The sequence below is a fragment of the Microtus oregoni genome, unplaced genomic scaffold (genome assembly GCF_018167655.1).
Source record: "Microtus oregoni isolate MIOR12 unplaced genomic scaffold, Mior012 000103F_ref0000194, whole genome shotgun sequence".
Classification (NCBI taxonomy): domain Eukaryota; kingdom Metazoa; phylum Chordata; class Mammalia; order Rodentia; family Cricetidae; genus Microtus; species Microtus oregoni.
Window position 1 is genome coordinate 2,515,027 of NW_024544717.1, and position 26,223 is coordinate 2,541,249.

The 26,223-nt window shown below is 38.7% G+C and overlaps 1 protein-coding gene across 5 annotated transcripts; it reads left to right on the forward strand.

Moving 5' to 3' along the window:
• The first annotated feature begins 3 nt into the window (after positions 1-3).
• Positions 4-24,356, forward strand: LOC121443269 (nucleolar protein 8-like). 5 transcript variants are annotated; one of them, XM_041644974.1, is made up of 17 exons: positions 4-87; positions 1,258-1,413; positions 2,012-2,074; positions 3,823-3,901; positions 5,981-6,116; positions 6,780-6,848; positions 7,927-9,732; positions 11,120-11,233; positions 12,139-12,261; positions 12,503-12,593; positions 14,508-14,643; positions 15,835-15,912; positions 19,143-19,414; positions 21,543-21,678; positions 22,556-22,620; positions 22,994-23,073; positions 24,256-24,356. In XM_041644974.1, exons 2-17 carry the CDS (start codon positions 1,275-1,277, stop codon positions 24,304-24,306), a joined length of 3,438 nt encoding a protein of 1,145 aa, XP_041500908.1. In that variant the 5' UTR covers positions 4-87; positions 1,258-1,274; the 3' UTR covers positions 24,307-24,356. The 5 variants fall into 5 exon arrangements, with proteins under 5 accessions (XP_041500908.1, XP_041500909.1, XP_041500907.1 ...); XM_041644975.1 differs by having other exon boundaries at positions 78-199; XM_041644973.1 differs by lacking the exon at positions 4-87 and adding an exon at positions 532-568.
• The last annotated feature ends 1,867 nt before the right edge of the window (positions 24,357-26,223 follow it).

A 26,223-nucleotide genomic window follows, 5' to 3' on the forward strand; every position in this document is an offset into this window, starting at 1 on the left:
GGAAGTCGGGCTTCACGTGGCGGCACGTCTTCTCTGTAGGAATTACGGAACTTTTTCCTCGGCTCTTTTACAGACGTGGAAGAGAAGGTAGCGGAACGTTAGTTAGAATGAAGGCAGATGAAATAAAGAACCCTCGGGAACTGCGTCGAAACGGAACCTTAGGAGACCGGGTTGGAAACCCTGCAGGAAAGAAAAGAAAGTGCGCCTGCTGGCACGTGTAAATTAGACGTTGGGGGCTACGCTGCGCTAGTGCTGAGGGGCAGCTTCTTGAGCGTGTTGTCGTGTGAGAAGTGATGGGCTGTTGGGCCTAACCTCTCGTCTCCTCTTCTTGGGACTTCTCGGAGGAGGAAGGCGGGATGGGTAGGATGGAGCGGAGGCTGCCAAGAAGTGTTACATTGTAGATGTTTCCCAGACAGCAGGTTTTGGCTTTGCGCTCCTGCCGGCCGTTTTGTGATCTCGGCTTGGAAGCCGTCAGCCAGCTTTTGAGGAAAGTTTGAGTGAGAGCTGAGCATCTACTGAGAGTTAAACGAGATGGAGGGACCTCCCGAAAACCTTTCCAGCAACCATGGTAGTATAGTGTTAACAGTTTCAGGGTCTGAGCCTTGCTTCACCACTGGCATTTTCTAAGTGGCTCTGGGAGAAGTCTTAACCTCTCCTGCCACGCAAACAGTGAGAACCACGCAAAGTACTTCGTGCAATTGAGGCGCACAGTGGGGGAAAAATGTTGAACGTATAACTTTAGTTCCCGTCTTTCTGCCTGAGCAGTGCTCTGGGGACACTTGTATTATGCTGTACTGTTGTAGCTGCGGACTTTATCTCTGTTATGACTATGGAGCTCCAAGATGGAGATAGTTTTAGCCTTTGACTTACTATTTTGTCAGTAACTGTTAAAATAAATGTCCAAACGAATCACGGGGTGGGAGGGTGGGAACACCCAATTCTGTGAACACCCAATTCTGTGAAAAAGAAATGAAAAAGGTAAGATAAAGTAACTGTGGTTGTGTTGTATACAGAGAAAAGATCGGGGTGTCTGTGCACGCGGGCGCGCGCTGTGCAGGTGGGTGCAGTTCCAAAGTGTGTTCATTGAGAACGTGAATGTAGGGCCTTTGTAAAATTTCCTTTTATAAAATCTGAAGAATACAAATAGCGAGGCGTAGTTCCATAAGACCAGATTTGGCACAGAAGTTTCAGGGAAAAGAGTTGTGTTTTATTTGTGAAAAGCTCTTAAGTGTTTTCTACTCAAAATTACTTTTCCAGATGAATGCCCAGTATTCATGAAAGCCAACAGAGAAATGAAGCGCCTCTTTGTGGGTGGGCTTGGACAAGGCATTTCTGAGACAGACTTACAAAATCAGTTCAGCAGATTTGGAGAAGTATCTAATGTGGAGATCATCACTCGGAAAGATGACCAAGGTAAATCTATAACTATATATTATATATAAATATATAACTGAATATATACCAACTCAGGGCAGGTATTACAAAAGAAAACAACTCTGGAGCTGAATTTTAGCACTGAACATTGAAAATGATATATGGCCTCCTTGAGGTACTGCATATAAAAGTTAATTTTGGAACAGAAAAATTATAAAACATTTAAATTTCCAAAACGTCTTTACTTTGAATTTTAGGAGTCAACATTCTAGCATTAAGTCTCTTGTTGAGTAGAATGTCACTAGCATACAGTCAAGATGTGTCTTAACTCGAGGGTTTTTTTTTCTTACTCATTTTATTTTTTTAAAAAAAAACCTTGTGTTTTATAAAAATTAAGTCTTTGGTCTGGTGTGCAAAAAGTATTTTTTCAAAGAATAAGTGTTTATAAACTTTTAAAACTTGGAACAATTTTTAGAGCTGTACATGGTCGTGCACACTTTTGATCCCAGCACTAAGGAAGCCAAGGTAGGTCACTGTCTGAGTTCAAAGCCAGGCAGTCATCTCATAAAAAACAAAAACTATTGAGATTTACATTGTTCTCTGGATATGAATTAAATGAGCAAATTTTCTTTTTTAGGAAATTCACAGAAGGTCTTTGCATATGTTAACATCAAAATAACAGAAGCGGACCTGAAAAAATGTAAGATCATCATGTACTTTTTATTCTATTTGTCAGTGTGGTTGTGTAACTGAAATGACTTTGGTTCCATATCTAAGCCTCACTAGTCACTTTGAGTTGTGTAGATTGGCAACCATGATCAAGAGAATTCTGTGGCCATATATCTCATGTTTCACTTTATTCAGTTAGTGTCAGAAGATCTAGTATCACAAGCTAGTAGCCTTGCGCAGAAACTACTGTTTTCAAATAATTTAAACAAAGGACCAAACTTCCATAGACATTGCCTATTACACTTACCCCACTGGACATTATGCCACACTTCTCTTAAGACCATTCTTTTCTTGGGCAGCTAAGCTTTTGTCTTTTAGACCTGTCATGAAAGGACACTAGAATATGACATTGTCAGACCCTATCTTTGAAACTATGACATCTATTACTAGGAGATTAGTAAAGCTATGGGTCAATATTAGCTGTCAATGATTAAAATGGCGGAGATGATTTATCATTCTGTTGATGTCTGTTAATGTATTTTGATTTCTTGGAAGTCAAAAAAGAAAAAGGCACTGAAAGGCAAGTAAAAGACACATACCATTGGAAGAAAATAGTCAGTCTTTAATAACATTTGCAAACATTATTTTTGGTGTGAGTATATATAAGGTAGTTTATTTAAACTTCTCAGTCCAGCAAATGAAAAGATACAGTGTCTTAACTTGTAACGTTACTGTAAGGATTGAATAGTACATTAGAACACAGTAAAATATCTACCTGCACGGAAGATTTTGTTAGTAGTTACATTAAGGAAGCTGACAAAAGGTATTAGAAAAATCAACCACGACGGCACAACAACTGAAGCATGTTTCAATCACTGGCTAATGTGTGTGTTTGAACATGCTTTGCGATGGTGACTGGATTGAGGTGAAAGATAATGCTACAGCGGAGGCTGGGGAGATGGCTCAGAGGTTAAGAGCACTGGCTGCTCTTCCAGAGGTCCTGAGTTCATTTCCCAGCAACCACATGGTGGCTCACAACCATCTGTAATGAGTGAGATCTGGTGCCCTCTTCCTGACTGTAAGCATCCAAGCAGACAGAATAGTGTATACATAATAAATAAATAAATCTTAAAAAAAAAAAAAGATAATGCTATAGGATCCCAAAATGTACTCTCATTCACCTTGAAAAGATTTCATTGTTTATTTATAGTGTAGAAAATAACAAAATAGTAAATAAATAGTTATTCACCAGAAGTTCCTAAAATGAATCGATAAACAATGTGCACATAAGTTTTGCTTTACAGTTTATATATTATTTTTTCTGTCATCCTTCAAGTAACTGAGAGAAAGAAACCTCAAGCAGGGACTGAAGGAATGACTCAATAGTTCAGAATTTTTGCTCCTGTTACAGGGGACCCAAGTTCACTTCCTAGTACCCACATGGGTGACTAGCAGTCACTTATGACTACAGATCCAGAGGATCTGATGCCCTCTTTCAACCTTCAGAGGTATTCACACACAAATGAGCATATTAACATGCACACACACATGAAATAAAATGCTTGAAATAAATATAAATTTTTTTTTAAAAGAAGAGGGAGAAAACTTCTAACTGGTCAGAATAATACAGAAAGCTTAGCTTCACTTTTTCTTCTATATTTTAGGTGTCTCTTTGTGACTAATAAACCTATTTTTCTAGTACTAAGTAATTAAGGGGGGAAAAGGTGCTGAAATACAGTTTTGCACTGAAATGAACTTTGGCAATTCTTTACTGTATAGGTATGTCTGTTTTAAACAAAACAAAATGGAAAGGTGGAACACTAAAAATTCAGCTAGCAAAAGAAAGCTTTTTACACAGGTAAGATTTTCTCTGCGTGTATTTAAACCTATTTTCTTTATAGTATAATTGCTTTTATAAGTTTGCCTAACTAATTTGAAATTATTGAAAATATTACTAGTTTTCGTGATTAGTTTCACAACTTAATGCAACCTAGAACCACCTGGGAAATGAATTTTAATGTAGTATTGTCTACATCAGGTTGACTTTCTGAAGGTTGTTTGTGGCAGATTGCCTTGATTTATTTCATTGATCTGGGAAATCCTAACCTAGAAGCTGATGGTGCCTTCCCCAGTTTGAAGCCTTAGACTAAAGGGAAAGGTAGCTGAGGAGTATGTATGTGTTCATTTATTTTCTCTCTGTTCTTTACTGTGGGTGTGACTAGGTGCTTCAGGTTCCTGCCTTAACTACCCTGCAGTATACTGTAATGGACTATAACCCAGAGTTGTGACCGTAAAGAAACCATTTCTTCCCTAGGTTGCTTTTTATTTGGGACATTTTATCACAGCAGCAGAAATGAAAGCAGGACACTAGAGCAAGTAGAGCTGAAGTCTTTTTCCACTCTCCTTTCATTCTAAGCCACACAGAAAAAGAATTCAATGCTGTTACATGTGCATGTGTATTGCATGTATATGTATTTCTTTATTTTTTCTTTCTAATACAATCTTCTATGGCTTTCCCCCTTTTGTAACAACTATAACAACTATCTGTATATCAGAAGTTCCTGTTACCACAGTGTCTCTTTGCTCTAAAAGACATTTAAACTATTTCTATCTCTTGCTATCTATAGATGATCCATTAGGATGTCTTATAAATATGAAAGTGTTTCTATGTCAAAAAGGTAAAGTTTCCTAAACTGAATTACACTTGTTGGTTTTGATTGTTAAGTGCAGTGTTATGCAAAGAGAGAAAGAAGATATATACATGAGACATTGTCCTGGTTACTTTTCTATTGCCACGATGAAGCATTTAATTTGGGGACTCATGGTTCCAAAGGGTTAGAGTCCATGACCAGTCATGGCAATAGGCAGACATGCATAGTGCTAGCGCAGTAGCTGAGCTTACATCTTACTTACAAGCATGAGGCAGAGAGAAAACCAACTGGGAATGGCTTAGGCTTTTGAAATCTCAGAGCCACACCCAGTGACACACCACCTTCAGCAAGGCAGTGTCTACTAATCTTTCCTAAAGAGTTCACCAACTGGGGCTGGAGAGATGGCTCACCGGTTAAGAGCACTGGCTGTTCTTCCAGAGGTCCTGAGTTCAATTCCCAGCATCCACATGGTGGCTCACAATCATCTGTAATAGGATCTGATGCCCTCTTCTGTCATGCAGGTGTTCATACACAGCACTCATACAGAAAATACAAATAAATAGAATTAAAAAAAAAAAGTTCACCAACTGGAGTCCAAGAATTCAAATATGTGAACCTATGGGGCCATTCAGAGACATAATAATTCTGCATGTGATTTCAAAGATTATATAACAACTGTTAGAGCTTTCTTAGTCAAAACTAATTTCTCTAAGGAAAAGATTCAGCTCATTTTCAGAATAAAATATATTTAAGAATATGTGGATGAAAGAATTGGATATGTAGTCATGATGGATGGCTTAGCCTACATGATTTGACACCAGCCAGACATAATCAATCGATTAATCAATCAAACAATAAATGGATAAATAAAAGAATATATCGTTATATGTCATATAAAATAATTATTTTTTTATATCAGTAGAGCTTGTGGTTTGTGGTCTCCTATCTGCCATGAAGGAGAGTTGAGGCAGCTCATGTAGCAGAGCACAGGTGTGGGAGGGTACATTGTAAGTGTTTGCGAGTAGAATGGAAGCTGATGTAGACAAGTGTTAACAACGTGGGATTAAAGACATGTGGTTTGTTTTGCTTTTCAATGCTTTCTTGTCATTCTACAATGAAAATGTTTTGTGTGTTTAGAAAATAGTATAAGCAATTATGCTTTTAAAGAAGTGTTTTGTTTTCTCATGCTATATTGACATTTTGGTACTCACTCAGGGTTACCTGAATGGCACCGCTAAACATTTTTCATGGCTGATTTGCTTTTACTTGCCCTTCAATTAATACAGATTAGCTCAAGAAAGAGAAGAAGCCAAAGCAAAGAAAGAAAATCCAACCAGTGTCAACACCAACTTAGTGGAAAAGATGGGAGGAGTAGATTTCCATATGAAAGCTGTGCCTGGCACAGAGGTACCAGGACATAAAGTGAGTTTCCTTCAGTAACTTTGTCTGCCATATCTTCTGAGAGCTCATGTTTGTAGGTGTGTGACATCCAAAGCTGACGCTTTCTCTCCACTTTGGAACAGATAGCATGCAGGTCGAAGGTTTTGCTTCCTCTCCTAGGAGTCATCAATTGCCAGTTGCTTCTCCTCTAGGGGTGGGATTTCTTGAATCCTTACCCCATTCTTGCTGGGATTTCGGCTGGCTTCATGGTGTACAGGTCTTACATATGCCATCACAATGGATGCTTTCTCTCATTCCCTCACCTTCCCTCCCCCCTCTCCACTTTCTTCCTTCTTTCCTTTCTTTCTTTCTAGACAGAGTCTCCTATATCCCAAGCTGGTCTCAGACTTGATACTTAACTGAGCTTTTAATGCTCCCACCTCTACTTCCTGAGTGCTAGGATTGCAGGTGTGCCCCACTACATCCAGACCATGGCCACAGTTTTAATAGCTCTGTGTATGTGCATATATGTGTGTGTGTCTAAAATACTGTCCAAGATATAGTTGGAATTTTCTTTCATTTTTGTTTCCTCATACTTTTTTTGAGACCTTTTATTTTATTGTCAAAAACTTAAAAAATTACATTTATGTATTATTATTTCATTTATATTTATGACAATTATAAGTCCTTTTTTTTGTCTTTTAGAATTGGGTTGTGAGTAAATTTGGAAGAGTCTTACCCGTTCTTCACCTTAAGAATCAACATAAACATAAAATATCCTTTGGTCAGCATTTCACAGTAATTATTATTTCCCAGAGTAGTGGTAAAATATCTTTATGATTTCATCGCCTCTATTGATAAATTTTTAATTGTTTTCAGCATGTCACCTCTTTCTCTCAAGGTAAGCTAATTCTTCTACATATATAAATCACATTGAGAATAATGAGTGATGTGCAGTTTTATGCAATTAAGTGATATGAATCATTACCAAGGAAACATTTTTTTTTAAGATTTATTTATTTATTATGTATACAGTATTGTGTCTGCCTGCAGGCCACCATGTGGTTGCTGGGAACTGAACTCAGGACCTTTGGAAGAGCAGGCAATGCTCCCAACCGCTGAGCCATCTCTCCAGCCCCAAGGAAACATTTGTTAATGTATGAATTTTATTACAAGCTGAACATGGTGGCACATACCTTTAGTCCCAGCACTTGGGAAGCCGAGGCAGATATCTCTGTGAATTCAAGTCTAGTCTCGTCTACATGGCAAGTTCCAGCCAACCAGGGCTATGTAGTAAGATTCTATCTTTAAAAAAATTCTTAGTACTTATGAATTTGCAAGCCTTTGCTATGGAGCAGTGCAGGAATAGAGAATAAGGGGCCATTGTTAAAGAAGACTTATGAGAAATTGAGGTAGTTTTATAAGAAACTTATAAAGTAGTTCTTAAAAGAAGATACTAGGTAAAAATAGGCCAATAAGCAAGAAAAGCGTGTATGGAGAAGTCATATGGAACCCAAGGTCAGCAAATTCTAATGTCTATTCCACGAAGTCAGTTATCTGATACTTTCAAAAGCAGGCATCCTGTGCTTCTGTGCATACAGTATGTGTACACATCAGATTGCTGTAATGTTTATCATTGAAGTGATTTCTTTTAACTGATAATGGTATTGAATTAGCTTTGGATATGGTATAGTTAACTTATAGACCCTAGACACTTACTATGTTGATAGGAAATTGAAAGTCGATGAAACAAAGGACTTGTTCAAGATTTAGTAACATTTTTCCTGTTTTACCAGATTGGTAGGTTTCTCTAAAACTTGTTGCTGTTGCTTTTTCCTTGACTTTGAGTAACATAATGAAATATGATCCTTCAAAATACTGCCACAACCTAAAAAAGATATCGGAGGATTTGACAGAAACCATTCCCATAACTGACCTCACTTGGGAATTGGAAGGAGGCAATGACCCTATGAGTAAGAAACGTCGAGGAGAGTTTTCTGACTCTCATTTCCCTCCCCAGAAGATTAAGAAAGTGCAGAAGGGTCCCATGGAGTCCAAGGTTTCTAATATTAGTCTAAGGACTAATGAGGTGATGGAGAGTAACAAATCAACACAGCCAATGACTGCGCACAGGAAAGCCCCTAGTACTGCTGTTCCTTCTAAATCACTCCATGTGCCCAGTTCTGGTACTCAGAAACCTAAACACGTGGTTTTTCATACTTCTGACTTTGAAATTATCTGGAATAAAAGTCGTAAGTCTGATGATGACATTGACTCTGAAGAAGAATTAAAAGTGATGATTGCAAAAGAGGAAAACTTACAGAAAGCTAGGCATTCCTTGGTAAACGAATCTGAAAATGATCCTTTTGAAGTTGTAAGGGATGATTTCAAATCAGATACTCACAGCCTTAGTTCTTCAACCAGTTCAGGAAATGACAGTGACTGTGACTCCAGTGACACAGATGAAATTATTGCGATGAAGAAAAACACTGTTAAGGTAAAAAACAGTGCAGAATCTTCACAGCCAGAAAAGTCTATAAGCATGAGAAGTTCTTTTAAAAAGATAAAGCCTTCTAATGATTGTGTTGAAGTACAGAATACTAAAAGCAACAAAGAATCAGCCCTGGGTCATGAAGGAAAGTTTCTGAATCCTAAATTTCCACCTGACTCCAACACCAGTGACAGTGAAGAGTCTGAGGAAGATGAAGAATATAAAGCCTTGATGAAAAACTGTCCCCGAGTGAACCTCACTTTGGCTGATTTGGAATGCTTGGCTGGCAGTCATCAGAAGGTTCCAGGAAACAATGAGAGTGATGGCTCACAAAACAGCAGCCACTGCAAATTTAATACAACCTCCAAGAGTCCTAAGACATCCAATGACCTGCACAGTGGCCGGCAGTGCATTTGTCCTGAGGAGATTGTGGCTTCCCTTTTAGAGGAGAACACTTACAGCAGACAAAAAACAGAGAAAACCATCTTAAAACCAAAATTCCAGGCCTTTAAGGGAATAGGTGGTCTCTATGCAAAGGAGTCAGGGGATAAAACTTTGAAAGAGACTGTTGACTTTAATAACATCAATGAACAATCAAGGAGCTCCTTGAAACATGAAGAGCCTGACAGAGTTTTTATAGAAAATGGATCCAAGTGTGCTAATGGCTCATCAAATAAATTGACTTCATGCCAACCTGCAAAGAAGGTAAACAGCCCAAACCACATTCAGTCTCCAAAGAGACAGTCTACTTCTGAGAGCCAGAGCCATAAAGTCATGTCCTCTACCTGTTTTGACAAGGAAAGTCAGAATCCTCTCTCATGTCCGTTGCCATTAAAAGGTAAAAAGTCCCTAAGTGTTAGTGCAAAGAGTCACAAGATAGAGTCTGACAGAGACACTTGCCATCAGCCTAAAAGTAGAAAAGCATCAGAGAAAGAGGACACTGATTCAAACAACATGACATCTCTTGAGAAACCACCGAATGTGTCTTTCAGGGAAGACCCTCAGAAAAGCACAGCTAGTTTCTCACTTTCTGTCAGTGATGCATCATGTATGAGTGCTAAGGATAAACATGCTGAAGACAACCAGAAGCGACTAGCAGCCTTGGCATTGTGGCAGAAAGCCAGAGAAGTGCAGAAGAAACTGGTGCACAATGCATTGGCAAATTTGGTGAGTGCATTTTCAGTCTATGGATTTGACTGTCTCAAGGTCAAGATTTTCCTTCCTGTGTAGGTGTGTCCTCGTAGAGCTCATTGTCTTTTTCACATTCACTACTCAGTAATTTTAGTCCTTGAGGTAAAAGTTTATATCACAGTTTATATACAAGTTTACATGCAAACTGTAGTTTGTATAGTGGTTACGGCTAGAGTTCTATCTTGATGGCATTTACAGTAATGAGCCTTTGTATGGCAAGCAGGCAGTCACAGTCACTTCGAACACCAAGTCACCTAGGTTTCCTCAACCATACTGAGTAATGTAAGGGAGTAGAAGGAATTTTACTGATGTGGAGAAAAAGCGAGGGAGGTGAAAGATCTTCCTGTAAAAGGGAGCCATTTGTCGAAAAGTAAAATTTTTTTTTTCATGACACTGGTATTTCTAAAATGAAGTAGCACTGATTAGCAGGGTAGGTTATGCAGAGACTGTAGAGGGGGGAATTTTATTCCTGAAGCTGTGAAAAACTGATGAATTTTTATACAAGCATTAAAGATTAGTTGTATACATTTTGTCTTTGTTTTTTTGAGACAGTTCTCTGTGGCCCTGGCTGTCCTAGAACTCACTTTGTAGACCAGACTACCCGGAAACTCACACAAATCAACCTGCTTCTGCCTCTGCCTCTGTCTCCCGAGTACTGGGATTAAAGGCATGTGCTACAATACCCAGCTATTTGTGTACATTTTAGAATAGGAGTTGGCATTTTACAATACACAGAGCTTCCAGCCCAAATAGTTTTTTTTTAAATAAATATTTATTTATTTATTTATTATGTATACAATATTCTGTCTGTGTGTATGTCTGCAGGCCAGAAGAGGACACCAGACCTCATTACAGATGGTTGTGAGCCACCATGTGGTTGCTGGGAATTGAACTCAGGACCTTTGGAAGAGCAGGCAGTGCTCTTAACCACTGAGCCATCTCTCCAGCCCCCCAAATAGTTTTTAACCCACAACAAAGACTGTGACTTGTAGTATCTAAAGTGTTTACTCTAAATCTTTACAGATAATGTTTGTTAGCCTCTATTTTAGAGATTCTTCAGGTCATGACATAAACAATAAATATAATGGAGTCATATCTGGAAGCAAGGAGAACCTTTTAGATGTCAAGGACCACAACCATAACAGTGGTGGTTCTTAAAGATACCTTGGTCAAATTAATAGAGTTTGATTGTTACTGGATATAGGAGAAAGGAGGCCTGAACTTCTGTCTTGGAGAAATAGCAGATGATAATGGTATTCCCTGGACAAGGAAAAGAAGCATAAGGGATGGGAGAAGACGATAGATGTGGACATGGCTAGACTGTTGGCGGTCTTGAAATGTGATGCTGCTTGTGTTTCACTAGGATGGTCATCCAGAGAACAAAAAAACACACATTGTCTTTGCTTCTGATAATGAAAGTGAAACGGAAGAGACATCCACTCAGGAGCAAAACAGTCCAGGAAAGGAGTTGGTGACGGTAAGGCCTTCCAAATTTTAATCTACTTTCCAGATTCCCACACTTGTTTTCCTTTTTTGTGGTAGGAATGCTGTGTACCCTAGGCTGCCTTTAACCTGAAAAGTTCTGCATCAGTCTGATTCCACAGTATACCAACACAGCAGCTGTAGCATCTGTTATATAGCAAGAGGTCCACACAGCTACTACTTCTGCATAAAATGCTAGCAACTGCCTTGTTGCCCAAGCCACCACATCCTGAGATAGCAGGGGTCTTGGAGATGTTTCTTACCCATGAAACTGTTTGCTACTTCATACAAAGTCTCATCATTATTCATGCTAGACTATGGGGAGTGTCCTTGCTTGTGGTTATTAATTCCCAAATCCAAGTGGCAACAGGGCATGTGGATTAATAACCCAGGAGTCCAGTTAACTATGCCTGAGTCAGAGTTTTCATCTGGCCCACCACACACTTGTTTCTGTAACTGCTGTTTTGTTTTGTTTTTATTTTGGGTTTCTTTGTATAGCCTTGGCTGTCCTGGAACTTTTTCTGTTGACCAGGTTGGTCTCAAACTTAAAGAGATCTGCCTGTCCGGGCGGTGGTGGGGCACACCTTTAATCCCAGTACTCGGGGAGGCAGAGGCAGGTGGATCTCTGTGAGTTCAAGGCCAGCCTGGTCTATAAGAGCTAGTTCCAGGACAGGAACCAAAAAGCCAAGGAGAAACCCTGTCTCGAAAATTTAAAAAAAAAAAAAAAAAAAAGAGATCTGCCTGCCTCTGTATCCCAAGTGCTGGATTAAAGGCATGTGCCACCACTGCCCAGCGGGTTGTTGGTTTTTAAATATAGCATAAAATTAACATTAGTAAGAAAATGCTGATTATTTCAGTTAATAAATATTTCTTTTTTTTTTTTTTCAATCTATATAACAGGAATCTGTGGGTAAAGCATCTGGGAAGTTGTTTGATAGCAGCGATGATGAAGATTCAGATTCCAAGGAGGACAGCACCAGGTTCAACATTAAACCTCAGTTTGAGGGCAGAGCTGGCCAGAAGGTTAGTGAAGATTGAAAACACAGACAGTAGCAGCATGTCTAGGTTTTAGAGGTAGTCCTTAAATAGGTAGGGCACAGTTCAGTGTGGGGTAATTTTTGTGGGAGTGAATCCTCTCTCACCTCTTACTTGTTAATATCCAGTGCAGTTGTGCAGATGGTAGTTATGAATTTCAGAGGGTGAGGAGGTACTTAGAGACTTTTTCAAAATGTGCTTATCATGACAGTGTTTCTTTTCCATGTAGCTCATGGATTTGCAGTCTCATTTTGGAAATGATGAGAGATTCCGAATGGACTCTAGATTTTTAGAGAGTGACAGTGAAGAGGAACAGAAAGGTAACTATTTACTGTCCCAACAGCCCTGCTATCAAAGCTAGGAAGTCACCTGGTGCTTCTCCTTCATTTAACACTGGAAGAAACTATACTCTAAAATGAATTGTAGCTGGGCAGTGGTGGCACATGCGTGCCTTTAATTCCAGCACTTGGGAGGCAGAGGCAGGCAGATCTCTGTGAGTTCCAGGCCAGCCTGGTGCACTTGGGATGCAGAGGCAGGTGATCTCTGTGCATTCGAAGCCAGCCTGTTCTACAGAGTGAATTCCAGGATGGTCAAGGTTATTTAAACCCTGTCTTGAAAAACCAAATAAATAAACAAATGAATTAAACAGAGTTTTTAGTCAGATGTATACTTAATAATTCTTAAGTTTCCTTATATGTATTTCAATATAACATAATTATATTAAATTAGAAAACACAGAAGATGACTAATTTATATTTAATAGGAAGAGTCTTTATCTTTCTCTGGTGTACATGCTGTGTGCTTGTTTTGGGGTTAGTTGGGTGGTTTGTTTGTTTATTTATTTGGGTTTTTCGAGACAGGATTTCACTGTAGCTGTTGAGCTTGTCCTGGAACAGACTAGGTTGGTCTCGAACTCACAGAAATCCACCTGCCTCTGCCTCCTGAGTGCTGGGATTAAAGGTGTGTGCCACCACCGCCCGGTAGTAGTTGGGTATTTTTAGGGTGCTGGTTCATATGTTTCTTTTCTTCTTTGAAACATGTGATCCTCCTCCCTCAGATTCCTACTTAGATTACAGCCATGCACCTAGATGCTCATGTTTTTTCATTTATCTATTACTTATCTGTCTGTCTGTCTATCTTCTATTCCTTTCCTGTGTTTTCATGAATTTTTTTCTTTTATTACCATCTATAGGGATGGATTTGTAGACAGATATTGCTTAAATTTGACTTTATTATAGAATATCTTTTTTTCTCTATCTCTGCTGGGCATAGTAGTCTGCACTGGCATCTGTAGTTTTCAGAGTTTGCGGGCCCTTCTGGGTGTTCATTGAGAAGTCTTCATTGAGAAGTTGGGTGTAGTTTTAATAGTTCTGCCTTTATGTCACTTGTTCTTTTTCCCTTGCAGTTTCCAATATTCTTTCTTTGTTCTTTATGTTTAGTTTTTTGATTATTATTTGACAAGGAGACTGTTTTCTGGTTCAATCTGTTTGGTGTTCTGTGTGCTGCTTGTACCTTATAGGCATGCCTTTCTTCAAATTAGAAAATTTGTCTTTGGTGATTTTGTTGAAAATATTTTCAGGGCCTTTGAGCTGGGGTTCTTTTCCTTCTATTCCTATTATTCTGAGGTTTGGTCTTTTCATAGTGTTTCAGATTTCCTAGATGTTTGTGTCAGGATTTTTTTAGATTCAACATTTTCTTTAACCAGTGCATTATTTCTTCTATTGTGTCTTCTACACCTGAGATTCTGTCTTCTATCTCTTACATCCTGTTGGTGAAGCTTGCCTTTCTAGTTTCTGTTCCCTTACTTAATAGTTTTCATTTCTAGAATTCCCTCAATTTGTGTTTTCTTCAGTGCCTCTTTTTCCATTTTCAGTTCTTGAACAGTTTTATTCATTTCCTTCAACTGTTTTTTCTTGGCTTTTTTTCAGGGATTTCTTTCATTTCCTCCAGTTTTTTGTGTTTTACGTTATGCGTTTTAGTCTTTAAAAGTTTTAGACTTGCCACCAAAGACATTAATCTAGATTTTATTTTCTCAGTTATAAATAGAAGTGGGATATTTTGTTAGCTAGTCATATGATTTCTATGTTTTTGTGGCAAGAATTCTGGAGAGAGATATTAACAGATCTGAGGCTAAACATGTGATTTGGTGTACTTTGCATGGATTTGCACCTATGATGATTGGGGTTTCTATAGCAATGAGTGTTAAGAGATGACTGCTTATTCTCTTTCCTCAGAGTTAAATGAAAACCAAACTAATGAAGATGAACTTGCTGCAGAAAGAAAGCAAACACTGAATGTTGTGCAAAGTGTTTTAAACATCAACTTGAGCAACCCTACAAGCAAAGGATCAGTAGCTGTTAAGAAATTTAAGTATGGCTTATGCTCTGTCCCATTCGTGATAGTTTCACTTTGTCATAAGTGCCTAGGGAACTTAATTTAAAACTCATTTTTTGTTTTGTTTTTTTTTCTTGTGATGCTTATAGTTTAACCTAGGGCCATAAATATTGCCACTCATTTGTTTTTCCCCTGAGTTATATACCAGCCCATCTGAGTCCTTTATAAATTACTGGGGAGAACAGATAAGTTCTGTAATTCCTAGTGTTCTAGGAATTCAAAGAGGATCAATTTCAAGACGACATAGGCTACTTAGTGATCTCTCAATCACAGAACAGGGTACAAGGCTCTGAGCCCAAGAGAGCCATGGTTGCCTGGTGCCAGGACTTCATGAGGCCAAAAGGCGAGAAACCATGCTCGAGAGATGAGCCCTCACTCGTGGAAAATGGCTACAGGTGGAAAAGAGGGTCCCTCCATTAGTGTTAGATGGAGGGGACCAGTGATTCATTAGTTGGAGAAGCAAGGCTGTCAAATGTGGACTGGGTTCCAGGGTCCTGGCTTGCCTCAGACTGCCTGTAGGCAGGATGAAGACTAGTAGAGTCTTTTCTGATCAGGGAACCAATGCTGTATTTTAAAAAGTGCAAGAAAAAAAAGCAAGTGACAGAGTTCACTTGGAGGAGTATTTTATTAGGGGAAAGGAAATGTAAAAAGGAAGAAGGTGAGGGGGGAGACTGGCCTATGAGGACAGGAGCAGCAGAAAAGAAGGGAGAGGCAGAGGGTGGCGGGAAAGACAGAGAAACAGGCAGAGAATCAGAGAGGGAGAGAGAAAGAGAGGGATGGGAGGTGGGCAGGGCCCTTTTAAAAGGGAATATAGTGAATGTGTACAGGAGGTGTCCTTAGTGGCTATTGCTGAGGATGTATCCTGTCAGGACCCTAAGGGCAGGCCAGTACAGATGCCTGCATACTAACAAAAACTGTTTAAGGAAAAGGGATTATTCAACTCAGTTTGAGATTGTAGTCCATCATAGTGGGAAAGCCTGAGCATCAGAAGCCTAGTTTAGACAGCCTGCATTGAAACTCTCTTTGAAGGTGAATCTACATTGTATCAAGCAAACAATTGAAACTAACCATCACAGCCTTTTAATTAGTGTCTTTGTAGTGATAACTTGTAAATTGCCATTAATGTTTCAATTTATCTCTATTTCAACCTGTATTCTTTTTACATAGGGATATTGTACGTTATGACCCAACAAAGCATGACCATGCCATTTATGAAAGAAAACAAGAAGATAACGAAAAAGAAAGGTAAATCCTAGTCTGTATTCCCTTTAAATTTTGATGAAGCTGCAGAGTTAGTGACTTTAATAAGATGCATAAAAGTCCTCTGCTTGAACAAATAAAGTTTTTTAGGTCTGCCCAGGGCCAGAGTTAGGCATTAAAGGATTTTAAACTGAAGTCTGTAAATTTCTGTAAAGAGGGTAATTGTGACTAAATTAGGCTCTTCAGTCAGATAGCTTCTGTTGTAAATACTTTCTTGCAGGGCATGGTGGCTCACACTTTTAATCCCAGCACTTGTGAAGCAGAGGCAGGTGGATTTGAGGCCAACCAGGTCTACACAGAGAAACCCTGTCTTGAAAATCAAAGCTAAAAAAAAAAAAATTAAGTAACAAAAAATTAAGAAAAAAAAGCATGTGGACATTGAAATTTGTATCATATGTAAGTTTTTTATATATATGGGTGTCCTACCTGCATGTTCATTTCTGCACCATGTGCATGCCTGGTGCCTGTGAGGCCAGAAAAGGGTGCCAGTTCCCTGTAACTGAAGTTACATACAGACTGGAATTAGAGACAATTATGAGCAGTTATGTGGGTATTGGGAATTGGACCCAGTACTCTTAACTGATGAGCCAGCTCCCATATATAATTCTTGCATAGTGTGAAATATTTTTTTCATTAAGTATTTCTTTTTTTTTTTTTCATTTTCGAGACAGGGTTTCTCCGTAGCTTTTGGTTCCTGTCCTGGAACTAGCTCTTGTAGACCAGGCTGGCCTCGAACTCACAGAGATCCGCCTGCCTCTGCCTCCCGAGTGCTGGGATTAAAGGCGTGCGCCACCACCGCCCGGCTTCATTAAGTATTTCAAACTCTAAAACCATTCTTGGGGGCACCAGGCACATACATGATACACATACATACAATGCAGGAAAAATACTCTTATACATAAAAATAAAGCTCTAAAAAAGAAAAAAAAGTTCTTAGCATGCAATTAAGGGGTAAGTAAGCAATAGTCTAGATTTGACTATTAGACTACAGAAGTTTGCCAGCTCATGCTTTAGATAACGTTTTCACAGATGTGATATTTGTTTAGGAACCGTTTTCTTAAATTTCATGTCATTTGCCTCTGAAGATTAAGAATCTTCAAACCCATGGCTGATTCCTGTAAAACCAAACAAAAAAGCAAAAGAGCCCTCCCTTTCCCTTTTATTTTCACTCTTTCCTATTAACACTTAAAGTAACAAGAAGAAACCAGAAAATACCTTCAGTAGTTACCTGGACATTTCTTTAGCTAGATTTCCATGACATTTAAGTATATGCTCTGTTTTCTTCATTACCATATGTATCAGTGTTTCTAGAATTTCTCCTCTAAATCCCAGTACAATTTTGTTGACTTTCCCAACCCTTACAACCTCTTAAAGGCCATGTAGTTTCAACTAAACAGCATCTTCAAGACCCTTCAGGCTTTTGCCATGACCCCAGTCTCAGAAGTCACATTTCCTATGTTCTCTTTCTACAAGAGGTAACTAGGTTGAGTCTGTGCTCCAGGAATTTCCAGTGGATATTTACTTCTAATTCTATAAAGTATCAAGGACAAATTTAAGTTCCCATATGGTAGTTCAATATGACACTGGTATTCGTAGAGTTCAGTTTTCATAGGTTTACTTGTATGAAATCTAGTTTGGCTGACTTAAGAAGTATAAACGATTTGTCTGAGATGGTCTGTACCATTAAATAGTTAAATAGCCCTCTAGAGGCTCAGAAATCCATGTGGAAGAGGAGTCAGAAAGATTGTTAAGAGTCAGAGGTGAGGGATGACTCCAAGGTAGCAATATCTTCTAGACACAACAGGACTGATAAACATGAACTCACAGGAGACTGTAGAAACAGTCACAAGGCTTGCACAAGTTCAAGCCAGATGGTGCCCCCAGAACTGGAAGGGACAACTGGACATGAACTCCCACCCCTAACTAAGTAGCTGTCTGCAGTTGACTCCTGCTAACAAAAGAAGAATGGAGTCTCACTAGGTACTAACCACACTTCAGGAGAGGCTCCACGTCCAGGACTAGTTGGCCAACATAAAACAAACTCAGTGGTATTTTTGTAGAATTTTAGACTTTCATTTTTGTGTTTTTGAGGTGTTTTTTTTTTTAATGTGTGTTATTTATTTTTGGTTTGTTTTTGTTTTTTGTTTTGTTTTAATGGAAGACAAAGAGCATAAAGTTGGATGGATAGGGAAGTAGGGAGGAACTGGAAGAAATTGGGGAAGTGATAATATGTTCAAAATATATTTATGAAAAGCTATTTTCCAATAAATTTTTGTTGAAGAAAAAAAATAAACAGAACAATCCTGTTCACTTCCATTTTAAATAGTACATTAATTTTTGCTATTTTTCTTTCTATTTTTTTCTTGGTTTCTTTTGGGGAGAGGATTAGATTTTCAAGACAAGGTTTCTCTGTGTATTAGCTCTGCTGTCCTGGAACTCACTTTATAGACCAGGATGGCCTCAAACGTGCCTCTGCCTACGAGTGCTGAAATTAAAGGTGTACACCACCACCATCCAGACTGCTTTTTCTTATACATATATGGAATAGATTCTTTTTGGTTCTTTTAGACAGGGTTTCTCTAGGTAGCTTTGGAGCCTGTCCTGGACTCTCTCCGTGGACCATGCTGGGCTTGAACTCACAGAGATCTGCCTGCCTGCCTCTGCCTCCCAAGTGTTGGGATTAAAGGTGTGTGCCACTACTGCCTGGCATGGAATATATTCTTAATTGGTAAACACTTTAATCTATTAGCTAGAAACTCAATATTATAAACATGCATATCTAAGATCAAACAAAGTATATTCATTTCTAAATAGATGACAATCTAAAAAAATTTTGCAAAAGATAATAATTGACATAGCACATTTGTAATTCACTTCTAAAAGAATTTTAATTGATTCCTTTTTCAAATTACAGAATTATAAATCTTAAAATAATCTTAAAAGTCATCTGGTTTAACCTGTTCACTTTGCAGATGAGAAAACCCTCAGGAAAGTTACTGACAGTTCAATTCCTGGAATGTAGTTTAAAGAATGTTAAGAAAATACTCATGTTTAGGATTTGCATCTGTTACAGATAATTTGTGTTAAAAAAAAATTCTTTCTGTTTAAGATTCAAGGATAAAGTTAAGATTATCTAAAGACTTTACCTTTCCTGATGTATAGAAAATTTTCAGAGCTTGTCTTTGTTACATGCATGTCTGTATTTGTCATTTCAGTAAAGCAAAAAGGAAGAAGAAAAGGGAAGAAGCTGAGAAACTGCCTGAAGTATCCCAAGACATGTATCATAACATCACTACAGATTTGAAAGAAATATTCCAACATACGAAGAGCACAAATGAAAAGGAAGAAGACACACCCTGGAATGAGGATTGGGGTAGAGAGGAAACTGAGGAAGTCAGTAATGCTGCAGCCCTGACAAGTGGGGCAGAGCAGACCAGCGGGTTCACGTTCTCTTTTTTTGGTTCAGACACTAAAGATATAAAGGAAGGTGAGGGTTTTTTTTTTTCTTTCCATCTCTTTTATTTCAGGGAGATTGAACTTAATTGGTGGAATTTACATTAAGTATAATCGATTTTGTGTATTATTTCAGTCTGCATAAACAATATCAGATTCAGTGTAGCCTGATTATAAATATGATGTCCCTACAGGGTTAAAAAAGTGATTTTTCATTAAAGGGAACAGACTTGAAGCTAGCTGATATGAGTGGAGGCTAAACATTAATGGCCCATTTCTTTCTTTCTATTACATGCAGACAGTCTTGGACAAGTGAGCTACATTTAGATAGCTGTTTCCTTTCTAGACAGTGTTCCTCTGTGTAGCCCTGGCTGTTCTGGAACTTGCTCTGAGACCTGCCTCTGCGTCTGCCTCCTGAGTACTGGGATTAAAGGTGTGTACCCTCCTGGCTATAGCTCTACTTCTTAATGTGTCTGGAGATGTCGTGACTAACAGAAAGGAAAAAAATAACCTTTTTGGAGTTATACAAATATGTCATGTCATCAATATGCCAGTTATTTCAAAGTTTATCCTTTTAGATTGGACAGAATGTAGTGGAAAATGTAAAAGCAAGTTCCTACAATTTTGCATCCTATTTCAGGTGATTTACCCTCAAAAGATCAAAAAAATTCCATGGATTTTAAAAATAACAAAATTGAAACCGTCCACTATTTAAAAATTGGGTGGGTGGGTGGGGGTGTGTTTGAGTGCCCTAGGAGGCTAGAAGAGGGAGTAGGATCCCTTGCAGCTGGAGTTACAGGCAGCCATAGCTTAGAGTATTTTGCTTCAGTCTCTTGAGTGCCAAGATGATAAATGTGTTCCACACTTGGATAAGACACTTTTTCAGAAGACTGTTCTACCAAGTATTCAAGTATGCATTTCATATACGAATTTTTGTGGGAATTTCCTATAAGAGGCAGGATGGGTGTGTGTGTGTGTGTGTGTGTGTAAAACTTTGAGAGCCAAGTGTGAGAAATATGTTAGCCCTATAATTAGACTTAGATACAAACAATCTTTCTTTCTTTCTTTCTTTCTTTCTTTCTTTCTTTCTTTCTTTCTTTGACACGGTTTTTCTGTGTAACAGTCCTAGCTGGCCTGGAAGGTAGACCAGGCTGGCCTCGAACTCATGGAGATCCGCCTGCCTCTGGCATGCTGGGATTAAAGGCATGCACCACTACCGCCCAGCAGTGATTGTGTGGTTTTTTTTGTTTGTTTGTTTGGTTTGGTTTGGTTCTATTTTTTAAAGTTGTTTGAAACTTGGAAAATTGTGAGAGATTCTGCAGATCTCACAGCAGTTCCAGAAAGCAATTTAAGAGTTGAAAACACAAATATAAGCATGTGTCCCTTGTATATGAATAAGCAAGAAGAGACTTTGGTTTCATTGAGTGTTGTAGGCTTTTTGTTGTTGTTTTTATGATTTTCTGAGACAGAGTTTCTTTACATAGCCTTGCTTTTTCTGGAACTCATGTAGACCATGCTGGTCTCAGATTCACAGAGATCCAGACAACTACCTGTGCCTCCAGAGTGTGTAGTATTAAAGGCATGCTCCACCACCCAACCCTGTAGGCTTCTTTTTTTTTTTTTTTTTTTTTTTTGGTTTTTCGAGACAGGGTTTCTCTGTGGTTTTGGAGCCTGTCCTAGAACTAGCTCTTGTAGACCAGGCTGGTCTCGAACTCACAGAGATCCGCCTGCCTCTGCCTCCCAAGTGCTGGGATTAAAGGTGTGTGCCACCACCGCCCGGCTTTGCTGTAGGCTTCTTTTAACAGCACTTAGGTTATGCTTGTTCTTTGAAAATTATATTGCTCAACCATACACCTTTAGCTTTTAGCTCTTTTTATAATGTTATATTCCTTATCTGATCACTAAATAGTAGCTTTTAGTATTTTAAAATTGAAAATATAACCCTAATTATTTTAGATACTAGAACTGTAGCATGTTTGCCTATCATGAACAAGGCCCTGGATTTGAGCACCAAAACTGGAGGAAAAAAAATGATAATATCTATTTTAACATATTAGACGTTTACTCATGTTTGCATGGACAGGGAACAGTTTACTTTGTTTAGAAAACTACACTGTTGCTCATTCATAATTGTATAACCTTTCATTGTCATAACAATATAGACACCTATAGAACTGAGCCAGTGAAACGTGGGAAGATAGTCTATCAGGAAGATCCCCGCTTCCAAGATAGTAGTTCAGAAGAAGAAGAAGAAGAAGAAGTTACTAAAGAAGCAGATCACAAAAGGCCTAGCCCTGGGTAAGCGGTTTGTGTGTAAGCTGTGCCATGCTTTATAAAGTCAGTCAGACATGCTTCAGCAGCTTTATGCAAGCATCTAGGACAAATTTTTTCCAGCTCTACAGAGTTCTCTAACCTTTTTCTAACAGAGAGGGAGATTTTTAGATGGCAACTTGTAGCAAGTACGACATGGATAGGGCAGTGAGGTTGATGGGAGTATTCCTGGTTTGGAAATCAGATGCTGTAGCTGACTTGGATACCAGTTGGGGAACACTGGCAAATCAGGTAACAATGGGAATGAATATTGACATCCAGAATGCAAAAGACAGAGTCTATACTTAATTCCTCATTATCAAAACTAGATGGAAGACTGTTGAGTAGAGATGGGATATGGTCATTTTAGTGCAAAGTAACATGATCAAGTGCAGAGCAACTTTTTTTCCTGGTTTTCTTTTTTTTTTTTTTTTCTCCTGGTTTTCGCGACAGGGTTTCTCTGTGTAGCCCTGGCTGTCCTGGAACTCACTGTGTAGACAAGGCTGGCCTCAAACTCACAGAGATCTGCCTGCCTCTGCCTCCCAATTGCTGGAATTAAAGGTGTGTGTGCCATCACCATCCAGCTGCAGAGCAACTTTTTTTAAAGGGATATTTTATAATTTCACTGTAATTATTTCTTTGATTTTTGTTTGTTTTGTTTTGCTACTTGGGTTTCGTTTCTTATTTTGTTTTAGGCAGGGCTATGTCACCTAAACTACCCTTGAACTGATGCTTGGAATTCCTCATCCTCCTATCTCTGTTTTCCAAATGCTGGGATTACAGACATATACTATCATAACAGCTGTAATAATTTCTTCTTATACATTGACAGTAATTTTTGCCTTTTTCTCTCACTTGTTTTCAGAGAAGCATTTCCTGTAGAGTGCACTAGATTTTTCTTTTTCTCTGAGAATGACGACAGACTTCATGGTAGGTCTATTCTTCCATTCAGTGGTGTGGAACAGGTAGTAGTACAACTCTTACTCATTGTGTACTCAACACAGCTACATCTGCAGGTTCTGACCCATTGTTCTCTAATGTGCTTTATTCCCCTCCATTATAAAGCTTTTAGGGGCCAATAGTGCTTCTGTTACCATGTTCATTGTTTGCCCATTATCAACAAGAGCTTTTTTGTTATACAGACTTGCTTAGATATTAACATACAAAAGCCCCAAGTTTTCACTACTCTACAAATCCACATGAAATCTCTGAGGCTGATGATGTACTAGAATTGGCAATATCATCATATTGTCCATTTTAATATTCAGTAATTTGCTGTCTCATGCTTCTGTTTTTCCCATAGGTTCTCACTTATTCTGGAGTGGTGTGGGAAGTAGTATTAGCAGAAATTCTTGGGAAGCCCGAACAAGTAGTCTCCTTATGGTGAGTAATTGTTTCTCCATTCTGATTTCCTCCAAAACCAGATACAGTATTATGTTAGTGTTACTTTTCCCCTAGTGTTAAGAACTGTAGGAATATGATTGAAAATTTAAAAATATGACAGCTGAAAACATGCCTTAAACTTTTAGAATTATACTACTAAAAAGAACTTAAAAGATTGTTTAATTCAACTATGATAGGTTCTGTGCAATCTGTAAAATTATGTATAATGGGGCAGATTTTTTACTTTGAATGATTGAGCTTATTAAGTATATAGAAAGCCAAACTAAAAGGATAGGTAGGTAGGTAGGTACGTAAATAGATAGATACATAGATAGATACTATCAAATCATGTACTTAAAACATTACAGCAGAAACTGAATAGGAGTTCCCAATGGAGTTTTCTGTCCATGCCTGAGCTTGACTTGGCTAAACTTCCAGCCTCTCTTTCCCACTAGAGGCAGCTGTATATCATAGAATAACCGTAGTAACATCTGGTGGAAATGATTCGTTTTCCAGCTGTTCTCAAAAGGCACTGTGTGTTCTTGGGCTGTCCTATTCTTCTTCCTTCTCTGTCACTGAGCTGCTAGGCCAACCAATTCCCAGACAAGGGTTCTTTTTTTTTTTAATATTTATTTATTATGCACACAATATTCTGTCTGTGTGTATGTCTGCAGGCCAGAAAAGGGTACCAGATTACAGATGGTTGTGAGCCACCATGTGGTTGCTGGGAATTGAACTCAGGACCTTTGGAAGAGCAGGCAATGCTCTTAACCACTGAGCCATCTCTCTACCCCAGACAAGGGTTATTGGAGAACACTTGATTTAAAAAAACTGAGGTGTGCAATGATTGGGAAGGGGATCCCTGCTTCCAGAGCCAGCTTCCAAGTGATATCAAACAGCACATGGCAATTTACTAGTAAGGTGTACATTCCACAAATGCATGTCAGGAGCCTGGGTCATTTAAAGTGACTGGTCTAAGTCTAGCCAGTCTCCTAGGTTACAGAAAATCAGGAGGCTTCTCAAAGCCTAAGTTACAGTTCCCTAAACATAAAACAAAAATTGCATTCCAGTGAGTACTTCCAGAGTGGGTTTCTATGACTTTATAACTTAAAGTTTACTTCGCTGAGAGTAAGAAATTCGTGCTTATTTTTAATAACAGCTTTTTATTTTATGATTTTCTAGGATTGTCGGAAGAAACATAAAGAAGCTAAAAGGAAGTTGAAAGCAAATTAACCAACGTCAGCTTTGGTTTTGGTTTTGGCAGAAATGGCTGGCCAAATCTCCAAAAGAAAATTGTTTACTGGCAATGAAATTTCAGTGTGGAAGAATATTCAAAGCCTGGATGATGATATATCATTCTGATTGCTATTTGTTTCTGTGGAATTATTCTGTATCTCTTCCTTAGTGACTGTGTCCCAAAATTAACTGAGCCAGTTGTGGTGACACACACCTGTAGCCTCAGCACTTTAAGAGGGGAAGTGGGAGCATTGTTTGAGCCTTGAAGTTTTAGGCCACACAGTAACACCCCACCTCAGAACAATGTTCATTCTTGTTCTTCATCCTAAATAACTAGTGACCATCTCTTGGTGGGAGACGTACACAAAGCCCCATTTAATAAATGGTTTGATGTACTTGTGTTTATATATTTCTGACTATCCTAATTATTTTTTTACCTCCAATTTGTCTTTTAAAACTGAATTATAAGCCGGGCGGTGGTGGCGCACGTCTTTAATCCCAGCACTCGGGAGGCAGAGGCAGGCGGATCTCTGTGAGTTCGAGACCAGCCTGGTCTACAAGAGCTAGTTCCAGGACAGGCTCCAAAGCTACAGAGAAACCCTGTCTTGAAAAACTACAAAAAAAAAAAAAAAAAAAAAAAAAAAACTGAATTATAAATCAGTTTTGAGTTCTCTATGTTCTGATGACAAGTTGAACTTTTTAATAAATGGTTCAGTATATTTGTGTTTGTTTCTGATTATTCTCAATACTCTACTTTTGTCCTTTAAAAAAACACAATAAATTACAAGTTAACTTGTGCTCTATTCTTGTATTCTGAAGACAAGTTGACTCTAATGTAGGCTATTCAGACCAACACCTAAAGAGTTTTGTGAGGACCAGGGAAAAAAGACAATACAGTGTGTTCTTGACCTTAGCCTCAACTAGTAAACAACATGGAGATGGGCCTGTCAGTCCCAAAAGTCCAACTAGACCTAAGTTTATGGAAACAGATTCCAAGTCCACATAATAGTGCAGGTTTCAGATTTCACTAAATCTAGCTAAGATTCAACATAGATAGGCCTCCTACTAAAATGAGCTCTCCCTAAGAGGGGTGGTAGTTGCATGCTTTTAATCCCATCATTCAGGAGGCAAAGGCAGGTGGATCTCTGAGTTTGAGGTCAAGTTGGTCTACAGAGTGAGTTCCAGGAGAGCCAGAGCTGCTCAAAAACAAAAAAGCTCTGTACAAAAGGGTGTTAGTCCTAAGCCTTATTGAGCTTTGATTGCACCTAAAGTTAGTGTAGTATTTATTGATAACACATTTTGCTTGAGCACAAAATTTATTGGTATCTATTTCTGGGTTGTTAATCATGTCTCCACTGCCTATGTCTGTGTCACTGAGATGCTCAATTCCTATGGTGTGGGTTTTTTGCTGATACTGTTTTTGTAAATTAGCATATAGGGATTGGAGAGATGACTGCAACTAAGAGTGCTTGCCAATCTCCCAGAGCACACAAGTTCACAGTATCCACATCAAATAGCTTACAATCTCAGGTAACTCCAGCTCATGGGACCTCACATATGTCATCTTGGCCTCTGTAAGGAACTGCATTCACGTACGTGCACATGCCACATGCCCCCACCACACAAAGACGAAAATCATTTGGATAAGTAAAATCGAGAACAAAAAACTAAGGAACTTGAAGAGCTGTTCTAGACTTTCTATTTCTAGGATTTCAGACTTAGAGATTAAAAGCTACTTGGCAAGATACTTAAGGTGTTCCTCCTCTTGATGTAATCACATACCTCATCACTCCATAGTTAATGATCCTAGTAAAAGCCACAGGTTTTTTGCTCACAGATACTAAATGTGACTAGGATTATTCAAGGGCTTCTTTAAAGTGTGGCAACTAGAATCCAAGGGCAAGTGTTCCCAGA